This window comes from Zonotrichia leucophrys, chromosome 12 (assembly GCF_028769735.1).
Source record: "Zonotrichia leucophrys gambelii isolate GWCS_2022_RI chromosome 12, RI_Zleu_2.0, whole genome shotgun sequence".
NCBI lineage: Eukaryota > Metazoa > Chordata > Aves > Passeriformes > Passerellidae > Zonotrichia > Zonotrichia leucophrys.
This window is the reverse complement of record NC_088182.1, coordinates 19,273,765-19,294,139: the sequence shown is the minus strand read 5'-3', so window position 1 is coordinate 19,294,139 and position 20,375 is coordinate 19,273,765. Positions and strand designations below refer to the sequence as shown.

The window sequence follows — 20,375 nt, the reverse complement described above, 5'->3', positions numbered from 1 at the left end:
CAGTGCATTAACTACAGAAAAAACAGCAGCATTCTTCTCCCAGATTTTATTTCAATTTAATTGACAGCTTCACCCCATTAAAAAAAGAAATACATTAATTTCTAAAGGAGGTACATCCAGAGAAATTAATACAGGACACAGGCCCTGTGAAGTGCAGCAAACTGATTCTTGCCAGCACAGCCAAGGCATGGCATAACATGGAGTAACATCTGTGCACACAGAATGGCAGGGAAAAGCATCCACAATGGCACATTTTGATCAAATATGTTTTCAATTTATTACAATATGAGAAAAATAACAACAATTGAAAGAAACAAAAGGAATAACTTTGTCTTGGCAAAGGCACTTGTAACTGCAAACTCCATCCAGCAGCTGTAAAGAAGCCCAGTGCATCCCAGAATGAATCATTACTTCATTCCCATTCCAGCTCATCAGGCACATCATCCTTCACCAAGTCCTTTAAATAGCAGTCTGGCTTTAAAGAGAATTGTGCAAATTCTTTGTAGGATCTATCACTTTGCTTCCCAGCTCTCTGCACACAGATGGTCCTGTACTCAGCCTTGAACATTTCCATGGCTCAGGCCAGTACCTCCTTAGCTCCTGGACAATTCCTGCCTACAGCATGGCAGCCAGTGTTCACCAGGAGGGTCTCCACCCTTGGCATGGAACCACCGACAACCCAGCCAGGACAACCTCCCTGCACAAAGTGTCAACCATGTTTATAAATTAGTTACCAGTACAGTTTCAGCAGCAAAGGCCAAGCTGTTCTTGACTTGCCAGGGAAACCAGAATTCTGCAACTAAACAGCTTCATCCAAGACCCTGCTTGATTTATTCCCAAGTCTGTAACACTGTTTGCCTAAAAGGACCTGACTCCATGCAGGTGCACATGGGCTTCCTCCAGGAGCTGAAAATGGAATTATCACTGTCCATAGGTGCTGCAGAGATGTGCTTGCAGAGAAGCAAGCTCCTGAAAGAAAAATATTCAAAGAATGTCTCCCAGCCTGTGCACATGCCAACTGTATAGGCAGCCTGACATTCATTGTTCATATTAATAACTGGCACTAATGAAAGAACAAATTGTTTTCTATTCTTTGCTGTTAGGTCCTTTAACACTAGGATGAACCCAGACTCACTTTTTCTTCCTCCTTCCAGCTCTAACCCTTGGCATAGCTCATTCTGGATCATTTTTTTCCCTGAGAGATATCCTCATCTCAAGCAACCTCAGGAAGGGAGGAAAATGTAGCCCTAGCCATAGTAAAATTTCCTGTACCATGCTGGGAAAGAATTCTTCCCCCAACCCTGGCACAGGTTACCCAGAGAAGCTGCTGCTGCCCCATCCCTGGAAGCGTCCTTTCAATGCTCTCCAGTAGTTTAATATCTTTCTTATATTGTGATGCCCAAACTGTCCCCAGCACTGGAGCTGAGGCCGCGCCAGCGCAGAGCAGAGAGGGACAATCCCCTCCCTGGCCCAGCTGGCCATGCTGGGCCTGGTGCCCCCAGGACAGGGATGTCCCCCCTGGCTGCCAGGCTGTGCTGACTCATATCCAACTTTCCATCCACTAGGATTCCCAGGTCCCTTTGCATGGTGCTGCTCTCTAGCATCTCATTCCCCAGCCTGTCCATACATCCAGGGTTGCACCATCCCAAGTGCACAATCTGGTACTTTCCCTCGTAGAACTTTACTGGGTTGGTGATTGTCCAGCCCTCCCATGTGTCCAGGTCTCTCTGCAGTCTCCCTTTACTTCACTGGGAAAGGGAAAGCTAAATGAATCTGGAACATTTTCTTGGTAGTCTGAAGTGCTTCGGGTCAGACATTCCTCTCCCTGGAAGAGCCCATGGGCTGGGAAGCAGCCTGCAACAGCTCCAGGGCATTCAAATCAGGGCCAGCAGCTGTGGCAGACTGGGAACAAGGCAGACTGGGATGAGGCACCAACTGGGAATCAGAAGACACAATGAATACATCAAGGGAACTGGCGCCCATAAACTTTTTCCAGGTGCCAGTACACCTGAGCTCAGGCAGTGACTATAAAGCGTCTAGACAAAACAGTTCTGAGATGGAGATCCATTTCTTAGTAAGGGCTTTGAGTGCATGTGTTTAAGTTCTTTTCTTAAATTAATTCTCACAAAAGGAAAGCCAGAGTTCTTCAAACAGTTGTGATCCTTCATTTCAGTATAGAAAACACATACGCAAACATGGCTTCAGACCCATGCGCACTTAAGAGATCATTTTAAAGCTCATAATAAAAATATTTTTATACAAACAATAAATACTTCAAGCATTTACAAAAATAAATGGTCCATTCCCATAAAGAAGGACATTTATAGCTGAAATTTCGAATACATCTGGAGGCAAGGCAATTATTGATTAAGCTAGTTAATAAAATCTTTGGTATGAGTACAGGACATTTTTATCCACTGTTGGCTTCCTTTGGTGCCATGTACAGACAGGCAAAGAGACAGCTTTTCCTTAATTTCTTGACATGTCTTCCAAATACAACATACAAATATTTCTAACATGTCCTCCTATGATAATAGGAGAAAAACCCAAGATTCTCCTGGCTCTTCCTATGACTTGTGTTTCTAAAATGGAATGATGAGAGGAAAAAGAGAAAGTGAACACAGTTAGATTTCATTTTATCTAGGAAGGAGCATCTGCAAAAAATAAAAACCAATTAAAAGTAACTCTAGAGGAAAGCCCATTTCCTTCAATTTGTAGAAATCAACTGCCAAGAGAGGTGAACAAGGAATCTGTTCAGATTCATTGCTGCAAGCCGAGACAGGAAGAGACTGATCAGTTGGGGAAGGGGGCAGCTTCACCCCTGAGCACAGCACTGGATGGTGTGGAGCCAGTGTGGACTGGCAGGGGGCAGTCAGAGCCAACACCAGAGCCAGCAGCGTGGGGCAGCTGTAGCTGCTGGAGCTCAGCAAATCCAGCCAGCATCCCCAGCCCTGGCCAGGCTTCCACCAGCTCCCAGGGAGTGTGGGAGCCAGAAGGTTTTGGGTGTGTCCCATGAGTGCTGGGAATCATGACCATTGCCATAGCAACAGGAGTTCACATCACTACTGCATTTAAAAAGTGCCCCTATTTGTGGCATCTGGAGGCAAAACATCCATTATTTATAGCTCAGCATGTTTGCTGTGCAATTTGTATCCAGAGCTCATTAACGAGTGATGAAACTCTGACCCCCCTGTTAGGGAGCCCTGTCAGATGAGGAGCCCAGCTCGCTGCACCCCTGCTGAGGGAAGGCAGGCAGGAGAAGCCCCTGAGAAGCTCACCTGAGTTACAGCAGTACCAGAAAAGGGCCAGCCCTGCAGCCACGCTGAAACACGCCAGGAAAAACACTGGGCCTACAGAAAATGGCAAGAAAACACATTGAGACAGAGCAGGGCACCAGAAGTTTAGCTCAGCTCACAAATCACCAATTGCTATCAATATGCATAATTAAGCATATTCAAATGAAGCTAACACATTCACAATTCTGTATGTTCTGCAGCTAATGTACTGTGAAGCACATTTATTAGGCTGCAATTAATTTTTACTACAGTTGCTCTGCCACCATTCCCTGTTCCCCTCTGCTCATCTACCAGCTACAGACTAAGGCATTTAAGGAAAAGTTTCCAAACCAAATCTCCTGGAAACTGCCTGCCTGGAATTACACAGAGTTTAATGGTGATGGTCAGTACTGATGTTCAATAAAACCTTCCTAATTCATACTTATCCACTGACAAAACAGCATTAAGATTTATATCTGCTTCTTCATTACCTAATATTCTATTTGTAGTTACTATCTCACTACAGAGATACAATTAAACTACACATCTACTTGTAGATACAATTAAGCTACACCTACCAATTTAAGGTCAAGTGTACTGCCTCAACAAATTCCTGGAGCTGACTGTGTGGACAAGGACATTGGAGAAACACCAAAGGAGCCAAAACCAAACAGATTTCGTTGCTCTTTGGCATGTAACCTCCCAAGGAGGGTGGCTAGTGGCCAAACAATCTCTAGTCTGAGGCCAGGTCAGAAAAAAAAAGTAATAAGTAAAAAAAAAAAAAAAAAAACCCCAAAAAAAACAACTACTTCATTTTCTTATTTCCAAACACTTTCTCTGTTCATCCTGTACTGTTATGCTGCAGACAGCAGCAGCAATGTGTAAACTCTGAACAGCAATTTGGTTCAATATTCACAGAAACACCACCACCACAGACAAAAATATACATTGAGTTAAACAGTGTTTCTTATTTCAGTTTTTTCTCAGGAAACTGCAAAAAAGGCATAATTCACAGAAGGTGTTTTGAATCTCTCATTATTGTATCTAAATCTCTAAATAAAATACTGAACTTAAATGACACAATAGTTCATCATAAATGGTGAGAATTCTTCATCGTTATTTGAGATCTTCCTTTTCAAAATATCCTACCACGAAAAAAATATTTGTCTCTGTAATCTGGCATTGAACAGAGGAAGGTGAAATGAATTAATATGTTTTCCTAAGGAAAATATATTTAAGCTTTTCCTGCCTTTCCATCATTGCTTTCAAATGACTTGTAGTTAAATTGAGAGCTTAAAAAAAAATTGAAAAAAATTGAAAGCCAGATCAAAAAGTTATTGATGGCTTTATGCAAAATGAATAGACCTTACTGTTCAGGCACTGAAGAAATCACAGGAAATTAAGAGCTTAGCTGTTTTAGTGTAAGTAATACCATTGTAAATATTGATTAAACTCTACAGTCTCTTCAATTTCCTGGCACTGGTTTCCTCGACAGTAACTCAGTACATTTTCCTCCATTAATTCTACTTAACTTGTGACAGTAAACACATCATAAGCCAAAGTAGTTGCTATATACAGTGCAAATTACATGATATAATAAATTGCATCATTATCTGCAAAGCCATTCCATCCGGTGACACTGTATGATTTATTTACCCCTGTCATTTAGCATATATTGCTCCTTGTCAGTGTCTATCTCTGTGGGATCTGGGGTTTCTAGAAATAAAAGCAATACATGAAAAGTTAGTACTCAGCTCAAGCAAACAAACAAACATAATCAGCACATGCAAAATGGTGCAAAACACTGTATTTCAGAAAAATATCCAATATTGACATAAAGTATTAACCCCTCCAATGGTAAACCATTGCTAGAGTTAAAGTTGGACTGACCAAAAGACACTGGCATAGATCATCTGAATGCAACTACAAATGGCTGCAGCCCCACCTCTGATCAGCTTAAGCACTGACCACATAAGTAACATTACACTTTTTTCCTAAGTTAGGAAAGCAGGAGGTAATCCTTCACAATACCAGCAGTTTTCATTGTAATACACAGAAACTCTTTGTTAACAGATGCACTAATCTCAAAACATCTCTATAATTTAATGTATCACCATTCTTTGTTCTTGAGCAAATCTTCAGGCATTGATGTATTTAGCAGGTAAAGCACATAAAAAGAACTTCTTCGTGTAGATTATTTACTAAATGCCGGTCTCAGCTGAAGGCATTCTTTAAAACTCTGTGGGTTCTACATGTTAACATTTGGCACAAGTAATTTCAGCCTCTATCTTTCTGCAAATTCTAGTAGAAAAGGAGGCTGGCCATAGGACAAGGTGTTCAGTAGTTTCCAGCCTGGGCAGAAAGACCCTTTCAGAGCTGCCTTTGCCACACAGATTTGGAGATTATGCTGTCTGCAGAAGGGGGATGCACAGCTGTCACCAGACATGGCAGAAGAGTGACTTTCCATAACACATCACTGATCTGCAACACTGTTTTAGCCAAAGCTTTCTGTAGTCATGCAATCACAGAATCATAAAGGTTGGCAAAGACCTCTATGATCACCAAGTCCAACTGTCAAAGGGCTAGGAGGGTTAAAAAAGGAAAGGGAAAAAAGTAAGAGTTCTGAATCTGGCTGTCAATGAGGAAGAATTTAAGATTGATTGGTTTCCCTCTCTCACATGACACCAGGATGCAGGAGAGGCGCCTTGAAAACTGCCCAGTCCACCCAGGCAAGCACAGGGGAACATCCATCTCCCCTGCTAAAGGATATCCCTCTCTGTGGGGGGACAGGGCATGGCCTGGAGCAGGACAGAAGCATCTGTGCCCTTTGCTGTGAAGCCTGAGAGCCACCAGAGCAGCAAGGATTGCTGCAAAGCTCCCATAAGCTCGGTGTGCCCCTAGCAGCCTCACCCAGCCCACCCCTTTGAGGAGCTGATGTCCTTCCTAGAAATTCCAGCTAGGAAATCCTCACACTGCACAGCAGAGCACAGACAAATCTCTGCCACTTCTATCGCTGCATGGGGCTGATCCAAGCTTTTATCCTTTAAGTCTATGTCAGCATGGAGAGAAATAAAAACATTTTCTGAGTCCCTTGGAAACACCCATTTGCTTCAACAGCTCTGAGGCTGCCCATACCATGTGCCTTACCTTCCCTCTAGTGGGAATGTTCAGACATTACCAGACACTTCATTGGCAATTTACACTTCAGGCAAAGAAATTTTGTTCTAGCATGAATTTTAAAGCTGTCTTAAAAATGAAAAAGAAATATTTGAAAGGATTTCCTCTGCTGAAAAAATCTGTCATATGTATAGCTGCATGTAATCTATTACAGAACTACGGAGTTCATCCATGAACCATCCATGTCCTCACTGATAATTTCTCCAGCTGTTTGTAAGGCTGCTTGTTTCAGCTCAGCCTGCATTTAGAAGAAAAGCCCCATGTTAGTGATTCTCCTTGTTCTTCATATTTACAAATTCTAGTGGCAGTTCTGTAAATGCTTTGTGCTAAATTTAACAACTACTGCTAAGAGCATTATAGAATGATAGCATGGTTTGTGTTGGAAACCACCCAGTTCCAACCTCCTGCCATGAGCAGGGACATTTTCTGCTGACCAGAGTGCTCAGGCCCCCATAGATTTTGGCCTGTAACACCCCTTGAGCACTTCCAAGAAGTAAAATTCGAGTATCAAATTGTGCGTGTCGGAGGTCTGAAGGATAATATTCTTTAATATTGAAAATGTCCAAGTTCACTTAAATGAAAAGTTACTCCTCATATTGACAAAAGGAGCTTTTCCTGAAGCATAAAGGTGTTTGCAGTTTTAGCTTAAAAAGCTGCACAGATGTTTCTTGACCATTCAATCCAGAATGCAGACATTTGTTTTAATTACAGAACTCTAAGAAGCAGCAAGCACATTAACACAATCATCTAAATATTTATTTCTTAGGTCAACAGAAAGAAACTGCTGAATCTCAGCACACAGTAAAGTTTTAAGTCTGTTCTTTAAATTGTCCTTATCCTTCTGAGGATGGTAACATATAAGAGTGTGCCAAGATAACAGAGAATTTAATGACTTTTCATGTTTACTGAAGTCAGCAGTTTGCAGCAGCAGCAAAACTGGTTTTGGGTGCCACGAGGAGCTGTATGTTTAATGTGAAGCACTTCTAGCACAGGTATTTGCTATGCAGAGTCTGAACATGAGAAGCCCTCACCCTGCCTACTCATGGAAAGCTCAGAGTCACCACATGTGCAAGGATGAGCACGTTTCTGCTCTAGCTAAAAGTGAAAACATCCCACAGACCCTATCCAAGTCTCCTTGTAACGATACATTTTCAAAAATGGCTTGTAGAATGTGCTATTGAACATCTAAAAAGGTTTTAACTCTTAAAAATCAAAACAGTCTTGAAATTTTTCTTCTTAGTGATTACACCAAGACTTCTCAAACTGCTCTTAATTCATAAAGGCTATCTGCTAACTGCTAGTCAGCCTGGCAGAAAAACTTGTTTTTTGACCTCTACCAAAGTAAAAATGATAGATTCAAGACACTTTGATTGAATAGCCTGTTCTCCAAAGCACACAACTTCTGCAAGGTGAACATCAGACCAAAGCGTTGCCTCCAAGCTGCTGCAAGGCTCAGTCAGTTGGGACTGGGGCTCATCTGAGATTCTGAGGCAGGATGGGCCCCGACTTCTCCAGTCCAAAAGGGTTCAGGTATGGATGTGGGGTAACCCTGCAGCCTCCCCACGCAGGCAAGAAAATGGTCCTCCACCAGTTTGTGCAGGGTAGATACAAATTACTTCTTTCAAAATGAAAGACAAAATGAAGGAAATTACAATTTTACATCACAAAATCCCCTTATAGCTTTTGGAAAACTCAAGTCATAAGGAATTAAGGTATACCCCAAAAATTATTTAAGTAACTTATTTATTTGTATTATTTATAATCTGTTTAGGTTGTTTAAATTACCTACACTGCATCTGAAATTAGGTTTTGTAATACGCTGGTGAGGAAATTCAAAACTCAATCAACTTACAAATCAACTTACTCAAGATTTTCCTGCTTGGCAGGTCATTAAACAGCTGTTCAGCATTGATCTGCAGAGCCCTGTAAAACTCCTGACAGTGTCTGTCTCCTTTCTTTTGGAGGTGTTTTAGCAGATCTGAGAGCCTGGTATGGAGTGATGCTTTTGGGTTCCTGAACTGCAAGAGAAAAGTGCTCATCAGAAAAGAGAATAAAACAGAAGAGAGATTAAAAGATCAATTTTACTTCACTATACCAGTTATGTAGCTTCTTTATAGAGCTTCTTTGATATTTACTAAAAGAATTTGCCAAAAAGGGAAACCTAAAAAGGACATACATGCAGCGCACAGCCCTGAGCTCCATGTGGTCAGCAGAATCTGATGGAGAGCATATTGTCTCTGCCTCTCCTTCTGCTTTTTTCTGTCCCAATCAAGTGAAAGACACTCTGCATTTGACATCTTCCCTGCTTGTATTGTACAGTTGCTATTGTACAGTTTAATTCTGGCAGCTGTAGATAGAATATTTCAGCAAATCTTATAATTGGAAATAAAGTTTGATGCTTTCAAGTTTGTCCTTAGCTGCCTCGTAAGGATCCCCTAAAAGGCACTTTATACTGTTTATCCTGGTCCCAGTACTGGAGTGTTCATCATCCCAAGATTTCATACTTCATGGGGTTTTTTTGTTTCCAGCCAATTAACTGCTGTACACCCACTTCAACAGTCACAATTCCCATTACTCAGGTTGGCAAACAGCTGCAGTGGGAAATAAATTTTTTCTGTAGTGCTAAATGTGATGAGTATTAGCAGACCTTACAAAGAGAAGGAAAATGCATCTCTAGCTTTACACATCAAACCATTTTCAGTTTATTGCAAAAAAATCCAAATCCATTCTCAGCAAAACACCATATTTCATAGCAGCACAGTGGAAAACCTTTGTAGCATACTGAGTTGGGAACAATTGCTGCTTGAGGGGGACACGAATGCCACAGATTTTACACAATACTTCTTATTCTGACAAAATTCCCACAGGTCTTCCAGATACAGCTGAGATTATAAGCTTCCTAAACATTCAATAGAGTTGACACAAACTTGCCTGAATCTATTAAAAAGCAGTTCATTTCTGCCTAAGTGCAGAAGTCACAAATCATGTTTCAGATTCTTTATGGTTTATTTTGAAGCTCTTAAGGGAAGTGGCAAGACTGGCTCAGTAAATTATCTAGCTCTGCTCTACACCACAAAACACTATTTGTCTCCATGAAGTTTTGATTCTGGTAGAATTGGACCTATTTTTCCTCATGTTCAAATACTGATACACCAAAACTCTTTGCAGACATGAAGCCAGGAGAGGGTAAGTACAAACTGTTGTAAGTAGGATTGTGGAAGCTCTTAGCTGACTTTAATTTTGTCTCCACACAAAATTAGAAGCTTCTTTCTCCCTAAAAAGAGCTACTCATTTTTGAAAGCTTCACTTCAAGGAGAGTGGCCTTCCTCCATACATGGTGGCACCACTGCAAGATATTATTAACTCCACCCAATTCCCACAGCTCCACACTTACTATTGGGACTAACACCCCCCACTTCTCTACCAATACTTAAAATTATTAATTCGTTACCAAAACTGATTGAGCTAATATAGATGATTTTGTGGGCAGAGATGGATGCAGCACAGATCATCCGGTGTGCCACTCCACACCACCTCACGGGAGCAGACAGGCATGTCAGGCATGTGGTCACAGGATGGGTGCCCTCCTGCCCAAGGACTGGCTGCCCCTGATCATGGCAGGGACTGTGGCATTAAACTGCTGCTGCAGAGAGCATTCTCTCCCATGACCACTTGGCACAGCGAACGTGCCAGCCCTGTGACTGCTCCTCTTGCATGAGATGCCAGACATAAGTGGTCAGCAAGCAGGAGGTGAGGCAGGCTGGCTGCATGTGGCACCAAGAGTTGTGTCAGGAAGAGGGCAGCTGGGGTAGTGAAGCAATACAGCAGTCAGAGACACAGCAAAACTCCTCAAATTACCTTTTCTGCTTCTTCATTGGTAAGAATTTGGGGATAGACTCTGTTGAGCTGAAGAACTATTTTATCAACCACTTGCTCATTCAGTCGGCTAGTGCTTGTAAGGAAATACATGTCATGCTGCAGCCGATGGCAATACGACTGATCTAAAGATAAAATAACACAGAAGAAACCAATGCAGTTAATTAATAAGCCATTTTAAAATTCCATAAATTTCATTTTACTACCACTGATTAAATAGCTCAAATACAATTATCACCACCACCTAATATTAGCAAGCTGAACTATCTGTTAGGGAAACATAACACTGCCATGTGCTTTTCAAAGACTCGTCCACTTGAAATTCCACAAATCAGAACTTCTGGCTGGTCACTCCTACTGCCTCTCTCCTTCCAAAGGGAGAAGGCTATAAATCATTTAGAAGTCAAGTTCTGAGGGATATTTAATCAAACACAGCCTTAAAGTTAATGAATTACTGCAGATAAATACTCTATCACTTATGAAATCAGATTATGACATTTAAGGCGCCTGCAAGATGCTTCTCCCGTCCAATGGGATGCTCCCATTCTGCTCTTGGAAATAATAAGGCTCATAAAAAAACTTATCATACATGACCATAAGGTGCCAGACTGTCTGCTAGAGCACCTGCAGAAAAAACATCAGGGACACCCTTTCTCAAGTTCTTCAAACAGGGAGCTTGTCAGACAATTCCCAACAGAGGTAGGGATGTGCCAGACCCTGGCAGCAGCCAGAACGCTGGGCAAACCCATATAAAGCACTGTGCTTTATGCACCTGTGCTGAGGTGTGTGGACCCTTAAAGCTGTCACTAGCCCCTGGCACAACACAAACTGGAACTTTCAAGTTACATTGGTTGCTAAAAACCCCTTTGTAATTTTGTTTCTGCTTAACTATTTTTAGCATAAAACTCTCATGTTGCTTTCTGTACAAGAAACATCAAACAGGATTTTGTTTGTCACAATCCCCTGCGTACATTTCTTCATGATCTACTTTCACTGCCTTTCTGGATAAAGCCACAGGGCCCTAAGGAGTTGCACTGCCACTTCATATTTATCACAGTAAATTAGTAAGTACAGCTGCATTTCAAATTTGTAGGCCGAGATCAGCCCTTCCCTGCCCAGCTGCAACATGCAAGCACTCTCATCCACACCCAGGTCCTGGGAGCTGCCAACCACCTTTAGTCAGGCAGGTACACACTCCCAATTCCTAAGTCCAACAATATTTACATAAGGACTCTGGACACTGTCTCTGACACCACTGTATCTTTATTATGGTTTCATCTTTGGTTTGTTTTCCCCTTAAAAGCCATCTTAAGTTTATCAAGCAAACAAACAGGATCATTAAGGAGATAAATTTAAATACAACAGACATGAAAACTGGTGCAGCTCTCTGATGTTCCCCGGAAAACACAGAACTTGCAAACATCTATTCCGGAAAGCTCAGTGGTGTCTGCTGTGCAGTGCAAACATGAGTTGCTACTCCCTGTAAAACTCCTGGGTGATTTTCATAAATATACAGAAAAGCTGGCAACTAAAACCTGGAAGGTTTGGATCTGATGATCAAACCATTTGTACATGTCCATAAGAACTCCTTTCAGAAGCATTTCAGGAAGAGGAAAAAGTCTCTCTCAACAAAATGTTAGCTTAACACTAATTTAGTTTTGACTCTTCCCTTTCAAGATCACAAGAAAGGAATGCCAAGGATTTACGACTGGCTGCACAGAAATGGTCTTGAGAAGATCAGATGGCACTGGTTACCAAACACACCCACGAAGAGCAACTGGTCTCTTCCTCTGGGCTGAAAGGATGACAGAGAGGTGAAGAACAAGATGCCACCCTCCTCTGCTACTGTCGCCCACTGCCATGTGCTACTGGCAAGTTACCAAAAGTCAAGGGACTCTGACAGCAAGTCAAGAGAATCACAGAATCATTTAGGTTGGAAAAGAACCTTAAGACTTTTGAGTCCAACCATCAATCCAGTATCATCACCATGTTCAGCACTAAACCATGTCATGGAATGCCACATCCATACGTTTCTTGAACATTTCCAGGGACAATGACTCCACCACTGCCCTGGGCAGCCTGTACCAGGCATGGGCAACCCATACCAGGCCTGGGCAATCCTTTCAACGAAAAAATGTTCCTTAATACACAACCTAAACCTCCCCATGCGGAACCTGAGACTGTTACCTCTCATCTTGTCACTTGGTGCTTGGGAGGAGACACACCCACCTGGCTACACCCACCTGTCAGGGAATTGTAGACTTCAACAACTGCAGTGAGCAAAATATTAAAAAGCATTTGATACTAGAGTGCGACATTAGGTTACGCACAGTCCCAATCCTTCAAGCTCCATAAGACGGCTAAAACAACGGGAGTCACCAGGAAAACTAACCTGTGTGCTCCCCAGGTGCACAATCCCAGGGAGCTGGATGGAGGCTGGGAGCAAACAGCAGACTCCGCTGCCACACAGCAGGCAGCCGGCGTGCCAGGGTGTGAAACGTGGCACGGCCCGGCTACCCCGGGCACGCCAGACCGGGGCTCCGCACGGCCCTGCGGCCCCGAGCCCCGCGCCCAGCCCCGCCCCGCCCGCCGTCCCACGGCCCGCCCGTGCTGGGCCCGGCAGCGCTGCCCGGGCCGGGCCGGGCCGTGTCCCGGGGCGCTCAGCCCGCCCCACGGCCGGGCCGCGGCCGCGCACCGAACCGCCGGGGCCACCGCGCTGGCGGGGCCACTGCGGGGCGCGGCGACACCGCGACATCGGCGCTGCGGTCCCGGAGGCTCCGGCCGGGCCTGGGAGCGCGGCGGCGCTCGCCAAGCAGCCGAGGATCCCCGGACCCTGCCCGTCCCGCACTCACCGGCCATGGCAGCCCCGGCCCCGCCCGGCCCGCGGGCTGCGGCCTTCGGCCTTCCTGCCAGGCCGGGCCGGGGCGGGGCGGGGCGGCCGGCGCTGGGCACCGCCTCCCGGACCCGGAGGCAGCGGGGGAAGCCGGGGCGGGGGAAGCGGAGCGCAGGGCCGGGGGCAGCCGGGGCGGTACCGGGGCAGTCCCCCCGGAGCCCACACCGGCGTTCCTACCGCCTTGACCTCCGAGGTAAAACATTTCTTCAAATGTCTGTGCTCACCAGCCCGTCCCGTGTGGAAACATGAATTTACACTTGCACAGCCACAAGTTTTTAAACTATTAAAGCCGCGATTTCTTTTCCCAGAAGAAATTACAGTGTCCAAAATACCATGTCTACATCTTCACAACATCCATGCAGAATTTAGATTTTCCTTGTCCTGCAGCACAACACGCATTTCAGTGCAGCTGGACACGTAAGGTGCATTGGGCAGGTAGTGACTCAAGCCCAAGGAGCAGGGACAATTTATCTCATAGAAAAAGTTTCAGTGAAGCATGTAATTAGTTGGGATAGTTAACTTTGTGAGAGAAAAAGTACAAGCAAATCTGTGGATGTAAAACCTGCTATTTGCCCCAGATTTCATCAAAAATTAATTACCTAGCAAGGAATGGAAGAGAATATGCCTTGCTAGGGATAAATGCTGCAGAGGATTGAAGCATTGTCAATTGTTGTGACATTCATGGTGCATATCCTTGAGAAGATTAGTAGAGTATATACATCCTGAGTTTATCCTATTTACCCTCCGGAATCCAGATCATCCTAACAGCACGAAAATACATTTTAAAATTATTATTATTATTATTATTATTATTATTGCCAATGGAGACCTTGATCATACCTGCATTGGTGTGATTTTTGGCAATGTGTTTTAGTAAAGAAACAGAAATTATGGGAAAAGTAACTTGGAATTTTGTAATTCCTCTTGTGATATATTTTAACGTGATTTTGGATGGGGCTGAGCTACCTGGCACAGTGGAAAGCGCCCCTGCCCATGGCAGGGGTTTGGAACAAAATTATGTTAAAGTCCCTTCCAACCCAAACCATTCTTGTATTCTATGATTCACTTCCATATGCATATTAAAACATTACAGCAAGAGGGGTTGCCTAATATTAAGAAGCAGTGGGAGAATGCCATGCTGAGAATTTGTTTTTATGACCCCTTTATACCTCCGTGAATTCACTGCATTTTGTGTTCTACTAAAAAGTTTCCCTGGAAACTTTTAGAAATTTTAGAAGTTTTAAATTTAAAAGCTTTTAGAACTTTTGAAACTAGTAGAATCTAAACCACTAAACAGAAAACCTAGTCATCTTAGTGCGATATGGACTGAAATCTCTAGTATAAATCTACATGTTTTTCAGCACACAGTGATTCAAAGCACAGTGAGTGAAGTGGAAACGAAAATCAATCCCTCAGGAATGCTGCGATGTACAGTGCCGCACTGCCTGGAGATATTTTTGTCCCGCAGACTCAGATAAATCCACAAGAAGCAGAGGTTAAACATATCTCCTCTCATGGCGGCGGCACGCAAGACCTCTGCGGCAGGATCGCTGTCAGGTTCGCTTTGCAGGCAGAGCTTGGCGCAGCCCCCACCAGAGGCCGCGGCCGTGCCCGCGCTCCTCGGGAGGGAGGGAGGGAGGGAGCGGCCCGGGCCGGTCCGACCGCCCCCAGTGGTGACAGTCCCGCCCCGCGACAGCCACACGCGCAGCCGGGCGGGGAGGCGGCATCGCCAGCAGCGAGGGGAGAAACGCGCCCTCACCCCGCTGCCCGACAGAGCCCAGAGCCCTTCCAAAACCCGGGGTCACTTCAGCGCTCTGCCTCCGCGCTCAGCGGCCATGCGAAGTGACCTGCACAACGTTCCTTTTCCCAGCAGACTGATTTCCTGCTTAGCTAATCTCAAAAGCCAGTACTGTTTCCTCCCGCTAAAGAGGCCGATTTGTTTATTTAAGCGAACTATTTTGCTTACTAAATAACACCCTTGTCCTGGCAACATTATCGTGTAGTGTTCTATCTCTTAACTGTTGGATCACAATACGCTTTGTTGTTTTCCCACCGCCAGAGGACTGAATCTCTTTAGCAACAAATTAAATCTAGACAGCGCAAGCAGTTCCTCTAACAGTCTTTCTTTGTGCTTAAGAAAATACAATCAAGTATTTTTAAAAAAGGTCAGATATCGCACGAGGCTCCCTTCAGTAAGTTTCAGTCAATAATTTACGAAAAGAAGCTCTAAGAAGGGGGAAAAACGTGAAGGCAGTGACGGGTTGGCCACTCCCTTCAGAGACACTGCCCCTCTGTCTCTGAACTCCTGTTCCCGCAGATTTGCACCTTTCAGACCCTTGTTTTGCCCAAATTCCTCGCTACGAATGTGCACTTACAGCTTCTGTAGAACATCATCCATGGGTTTCGGGGTGGGTGTGTGCCGTGCCCGGCACACGTCCCACGCGGGACGCCCGCAGTGCGATTCTCCTTGATGGGATAAGCGGAGGTCACGGGCAACTTGGAGAAGCGAAAGTAAAACAGGGAGGGAGCGAGTCCAGTTGTGACAGCCGGCAGAGCTCCGCCGGCAGCGGGGGGCGGCTGCTCCTCTGCGCCTGGGAGGCAGCAGCAATTTGCTGATGATTTAAGGGGACGTATAAAATTTTAGCTCTGAAAACCAAGATGTTTGTTTGCTCAGAGTTATGAAGGCTTTTTGTGCGTATGCTAATAATTTCTAGAGTTGCTTTGCACATAAAATGGGTTATTTTCCAGTATTATTTATATAGTCAGAGTATGATTACTCGTATGATTACTTTGTTGGCTAGAAGTAGATGAAGAAAAGAATTATCTGACTCCAAACACAAAAGCAGAAGCTGTGCTGCAAATTCCCAGCTCTTTATTCCTAACCAGTTAAGCCAAACCATGAAATGGGAACAGAACTGACTTGGATGAAACTTCCCCCAGAGGGTGCTGGCAGTGCCCAGGCTCCCCAGGGAATGGGCACGGCCCCGAGGCTGCCAGAGCTGCAGGAGCCTTCGGGCAGCACTGCCAGGGATGGACAGGGTGGGATTGTTGGGGGTCTGGATGGGCCAGGGGCTGGACTGGATGATCCCTCAGGGTCCATTTCAGCTCAGGATATTCTATGATAGCCTGGAGCATCCACAGGTCTGGAAACCCCTGGTCAGTTGTAAGTTCCTGTATATTCACCGTGTACCTGGTGAATTACACACCCCTGGTTCTGCTCTATGCTACCCTATCATTGGAAATTTTAACAGCATAAGTAAAACAAGAAGATGATGCAGATAATGAAAAAATTGTGTATCTCAGTCCTGGCACAAGGGAATAATGGGCATGTAGAATAAGTGTACAGTGATCACAAATAGTCCTGGTAAATACTGCACAGATTCTGGAGAATGAACAAACATGTTCAGTACTGCACTTGGCTCCTTATCTAAAGCACAAATCAAATTGTACCCATGAAAAAATACTCAGCTAATTATTTTTTAAAAAACCAAACAATTGAATTCTTTGAAGATAGGAAGCAAATAAAATTGTTGGAGCATCCTCCCCTTAAAATAGGTGTGTAAATAAACAGTTGACAGATTTGGCAAAGTGACATTCTGCAGAGCTGTGGGAAGGGAACAAAGCCACTTCAGGTACACGTCCTCACATGGAAGTCATCCCTGTGCCAGCTCTGGGCCTCACCTGACCCCCAGAGCCAGGAATGAACGAGAGGATGGTCTGCAGCCTGTGTGAAGTAAAGCCCTGGGCATGGGTTAGTGTAGGTTCCTTAGAGCTCTTGGGTTGATGGAGCTTGATGGAGAGCTGCTGGGGTGTGATGGTCTGCTCAGATGGGTGGATGCCTTTATCTTTTGTAAAAGGGATTTTGGGGGTTTTAGTTGTAGTCATAGTCTTGTTTATGTTTTCCTCTTTAGTTAAATGTTTACAAAAATCCATAGGAGAGGCGTTTTTAATAAATAAAGAAAGGGGAGTTGTGGAGGCATGTGGACCTGCTAGGGGACTTCCTGCATCTTTGGCCTGGAAGAATGTCCACTGGAACTTCAACCTCTCCCATGGACTCCTGTGACATGCTGTTAGTCAACCTCAGTGCCACAGCCCCTGTTGGCCCATTGGCTGTTCAACTGCCTGCTAACCATATACAGTCACGGTTCTAGCAGTTTCTTTGTTCTTTGTACCCTTGTTTGTCTGTACCTCTGTCTTTTTACCCTTGTGTTTCCCTTTTGGTCTCTGTAATATTTTTCTCGCTCACACCATCAGGTTATTGGCTGTTGCTGTTGGCTCTGCCCCTTTGTAACAGTATAAAGTCCTGGACCCTCCACCTCTCCCTGTCTTTGTCCCTGGACCCTTTCAGAGTGTAGGTGAAATAAACTACCACTGGAAACCTGTACAAAGACCCTTCTGCCTCTGCTGTCTCACACAAGCAGCTGCTGTGTGTGAGTGTGGCATTTGCTCTGTGCTTGGTGGAGCGCTCTCCTCGTGAGGACACTTCAGGAAGGTTTCAGCAACCAACCATCTGCCTGTGCTGCAACAGCTGAGAGGCCACCGCAGATTCCAGCTCATAGATACAGCGTAAGTCCTGTGGGAAACACTTCTGTGAGCAGTGTGCAAGTCATCAGTTTTACAAAATGCACAAGGAAATGCAAGTGTTCTGTAGCAGAAATAGGAGCTTGAATCCAGCTGGAATCACTGGCCAGCAAACATTTAAGGTTACAAGGTTTTAAATGTCTATTTTAGAGTCTCAGCTGTTTTTGTCTCCTTCCTGCACAGCACTTACTTCCCTTCTGATAATAAATTACATTTGCACGAGCAATAAAGCTAACTCCAGGGGGTGCAGCCATCAGAACTAAGCACAGTCCCAGAGGAAGCCAAGCCACAAATCTTTCACAAACAGTTTGGGTGTTGCTTCCTTACCTTGGTGTAACTTTGCTGCCTCTTGCATTAGCTGCCCGAGTAGATGACAGTAATTTAGCTCTGGCACAGGGACAGTGAATTTACCTGCCTTCTGGGGGGCTTCCCATGGCTGCAAGCATCCCTGGCAGCTCAAGGGTGCACTTTTTGTCCCATCCAACATTACTCAGCTTCTCATGCAGAACAGGAGCCAGGCTGTCTGCTCACACAAAGTGTTGACCCAAACATCCCAACAGGGAATTTATTTCACTTGCAGTCATATTATTGCATTTTAAAGCCAAATAATGAAATTAAAACACCAGGGAACTAAATAATGGAATTCTGTGAGCATAATCATAGAGATGGGAAGAGGAAGGAAACTGAAAAGAGCTACAGAGAGGCAGGATCAAGGATATCTTGGCCACCCTTCACATGTGTACCTTAAGCATAATACTGCCAGTAGGGCAGATCACCTCCCTCCTATGCCTGTAACTCTTTTTAATCCTAGGCTGAGCTGTATCTTCTTTGTGAAGGACTTGTTTAACCATTTGTTCTACAGTTCAGGGGATCAGAGAAGCCCTCCAATTCTGGTATTTTTGAGGTTCTCTTCTCTCCCCTTATTAAAGTTAAATTTGCCCTTTTCCATTTTCTAAGGGCCAGGCCCTCACCACCCTCTCAGACAAGAATTTCTTTCCTGTATCTCATTAACCTTCTGGCAGTGGGAACCATTCCCCTTTGTCCCCCAGTCCCTCTCCAGCTCTCCTGGAGCCCCTTTAGGCCCTGGCAGGGGCTCTGAGGTGTCCCTGGAGCCTTCTCTTCTCCAGGTGAGCACCCCCAGCTCTCCCAGCCTGGCTCCAGAGCAGAGGGCTCCAGCCCTTGGAGCAGCTCCAGGGCCTCCTCTGGATCTCTCCAGCAGCTCCATGTCCTTCCTGTGCTGGGGCCCCAGAGCTGGACACAGAGTGTTGGATGAGATCCTGGCAGAGCAGAAGGACAGAACCATCTCCCTTGAACTGCTGCCCACACTGCTGTCTGGGTCTGACAGGCAACTGAAAACTGCAGGCAGAATAGTTCACAGCACTACATCGTGATAAACACTAGCTAGTACTAATTGGATGAATTGAGAACTTAATTGGGTGGAGTGATGGGAAGTACATCCATTCTCCTTTTTGCAGTACATAGTGAGAAGGGTGTTGCAGGATGCACCTTGGAATAATGTACAGTAGAACTGAGCTTATTAGAAACAAGAAAAAAGCTCTTTTGCTGCAACTTTCATCTTACTGAGTTTCAAGCACGTGTTCTTGATCTCTGCAGAGTATGGCCAGGATAGAAGAGGGCATTTGCCAGCAAGCTACAGTAATTTGAATTTCAAAACTGAAGCTTCAGAACTGCAGGTTGTGAGACGATACCTGATTCATACCAAGGGAATATACCATAAAACAATTACTGCAGTCTGCTATAAGGTCTGTTTCCACCCACGAGAGAGATGTGATGATACCCATTAAACAGACAGCTGATGACAGTATTAGGTAAGGCTTCAATTGGAACAAAAATAACTATTAGTAGTATATACATCTATTTGCATATAAACAGTAGAAAAAGCACTGTATCTGTTACTTAACTACTCAAAAAGGACAAAACAAGAAAAAAACCACACCTTGTTTCCTCACATGATGTACAGATGAACAACAGGAAAAGAAGGCAGGCTTTCAAAAGCTACCTCAGCCCTTTATTTAGAGAGGTCTCATCGAGATGATGCTGCAGTGATCTCGAGCTGGCTGCTCCAGGAAGGCTGAACTGCTGTCCCCACCTGCACACCAACTGCTCTTGCACTGGGACACCAGTACAGGAGGTCACTGGTGGGGGCCCCAAGGTGGGGACACCACATCCCTCCATGTGCCACCTCCTCTCCCTCAGGCTGGCAGACCTGCAGATAGGCCTCTGCTGCACCCAGTCTCACACGGTCTCTAAACACAGAGCAGATGAACTAAAGACCTTTCTGATACAAAACAATGCGGCATTTGATTAAAACCAAATTTTTTTGTAGTTCTATCACGCTACTTTGTAAAAATATGGGGGACTTTTCTTTCTGAAATCCTTACAAAACCCACTGATTCAGAGAAGACTGGAGTCTGAGGGGTGTGTAGTTATTATCAACAACTTCATATGAGGCAAATATGCAAACTGGGTACCACCTCTCTAGCTGTGCAGAAGGGCATTATGCTTTTGCCATAGTCACACTGCACAGCACACCACAGAGAACAGCTCTGGAC

The 20,375-nt window shown here is 44.7% G+C and overlaps 1 protein-coding gene across 5 annotated transcripts; it reads right to left on the bottom strand.

Annotated features, from left to right (window-relative positions):
* Positions 1-14: 14 nt before the first annotated feature.
* Positions 15-15,723, bottom strand: CARD19 (caspase recruitment domain family member 19). Of its 5 annotated transcripts, none has more exons than XM_064724204.1 (6): positions 13,181-13,368; positions 10,311-10,453; positions 8,317-8,470; positions 4,932-4,991; positions 3,279-3,350; positions 15-969 (listed from the first exon to the last, which is right to left on the bottom strand). In XM_064724204.1, exons 1-6 carry the CDS (start codon positions 13,185-13,187, stop codon positions 800-802), a joined length of 606 nt encoding a protein of 201 aa, XP_064580274.1. In that variant the 5' UTR covers positions 13,188-13,368; the 3' UTR covers positions 15-799. The 5 variants fall into 5 exon arrangements, with proteins under 5 accessions (XP_064580274.1, XP_064580276.1, XP_064580273.1 ...); XM_064724203.1 differs by lacking the exon at positions 13,181-13,368 and adding an exon at positions 15,597-15,723 and having other exon boundaries at positions 17-969; XM_064724205.1 differs by lacking the exon at positions 13,181-13,368 and adding an exon at positions 15,597-15,723 and having other exon boundaries at positions 834-2,582.
* Positions 15,724-20,375: the final 4,652 nt, after the last annotated feature.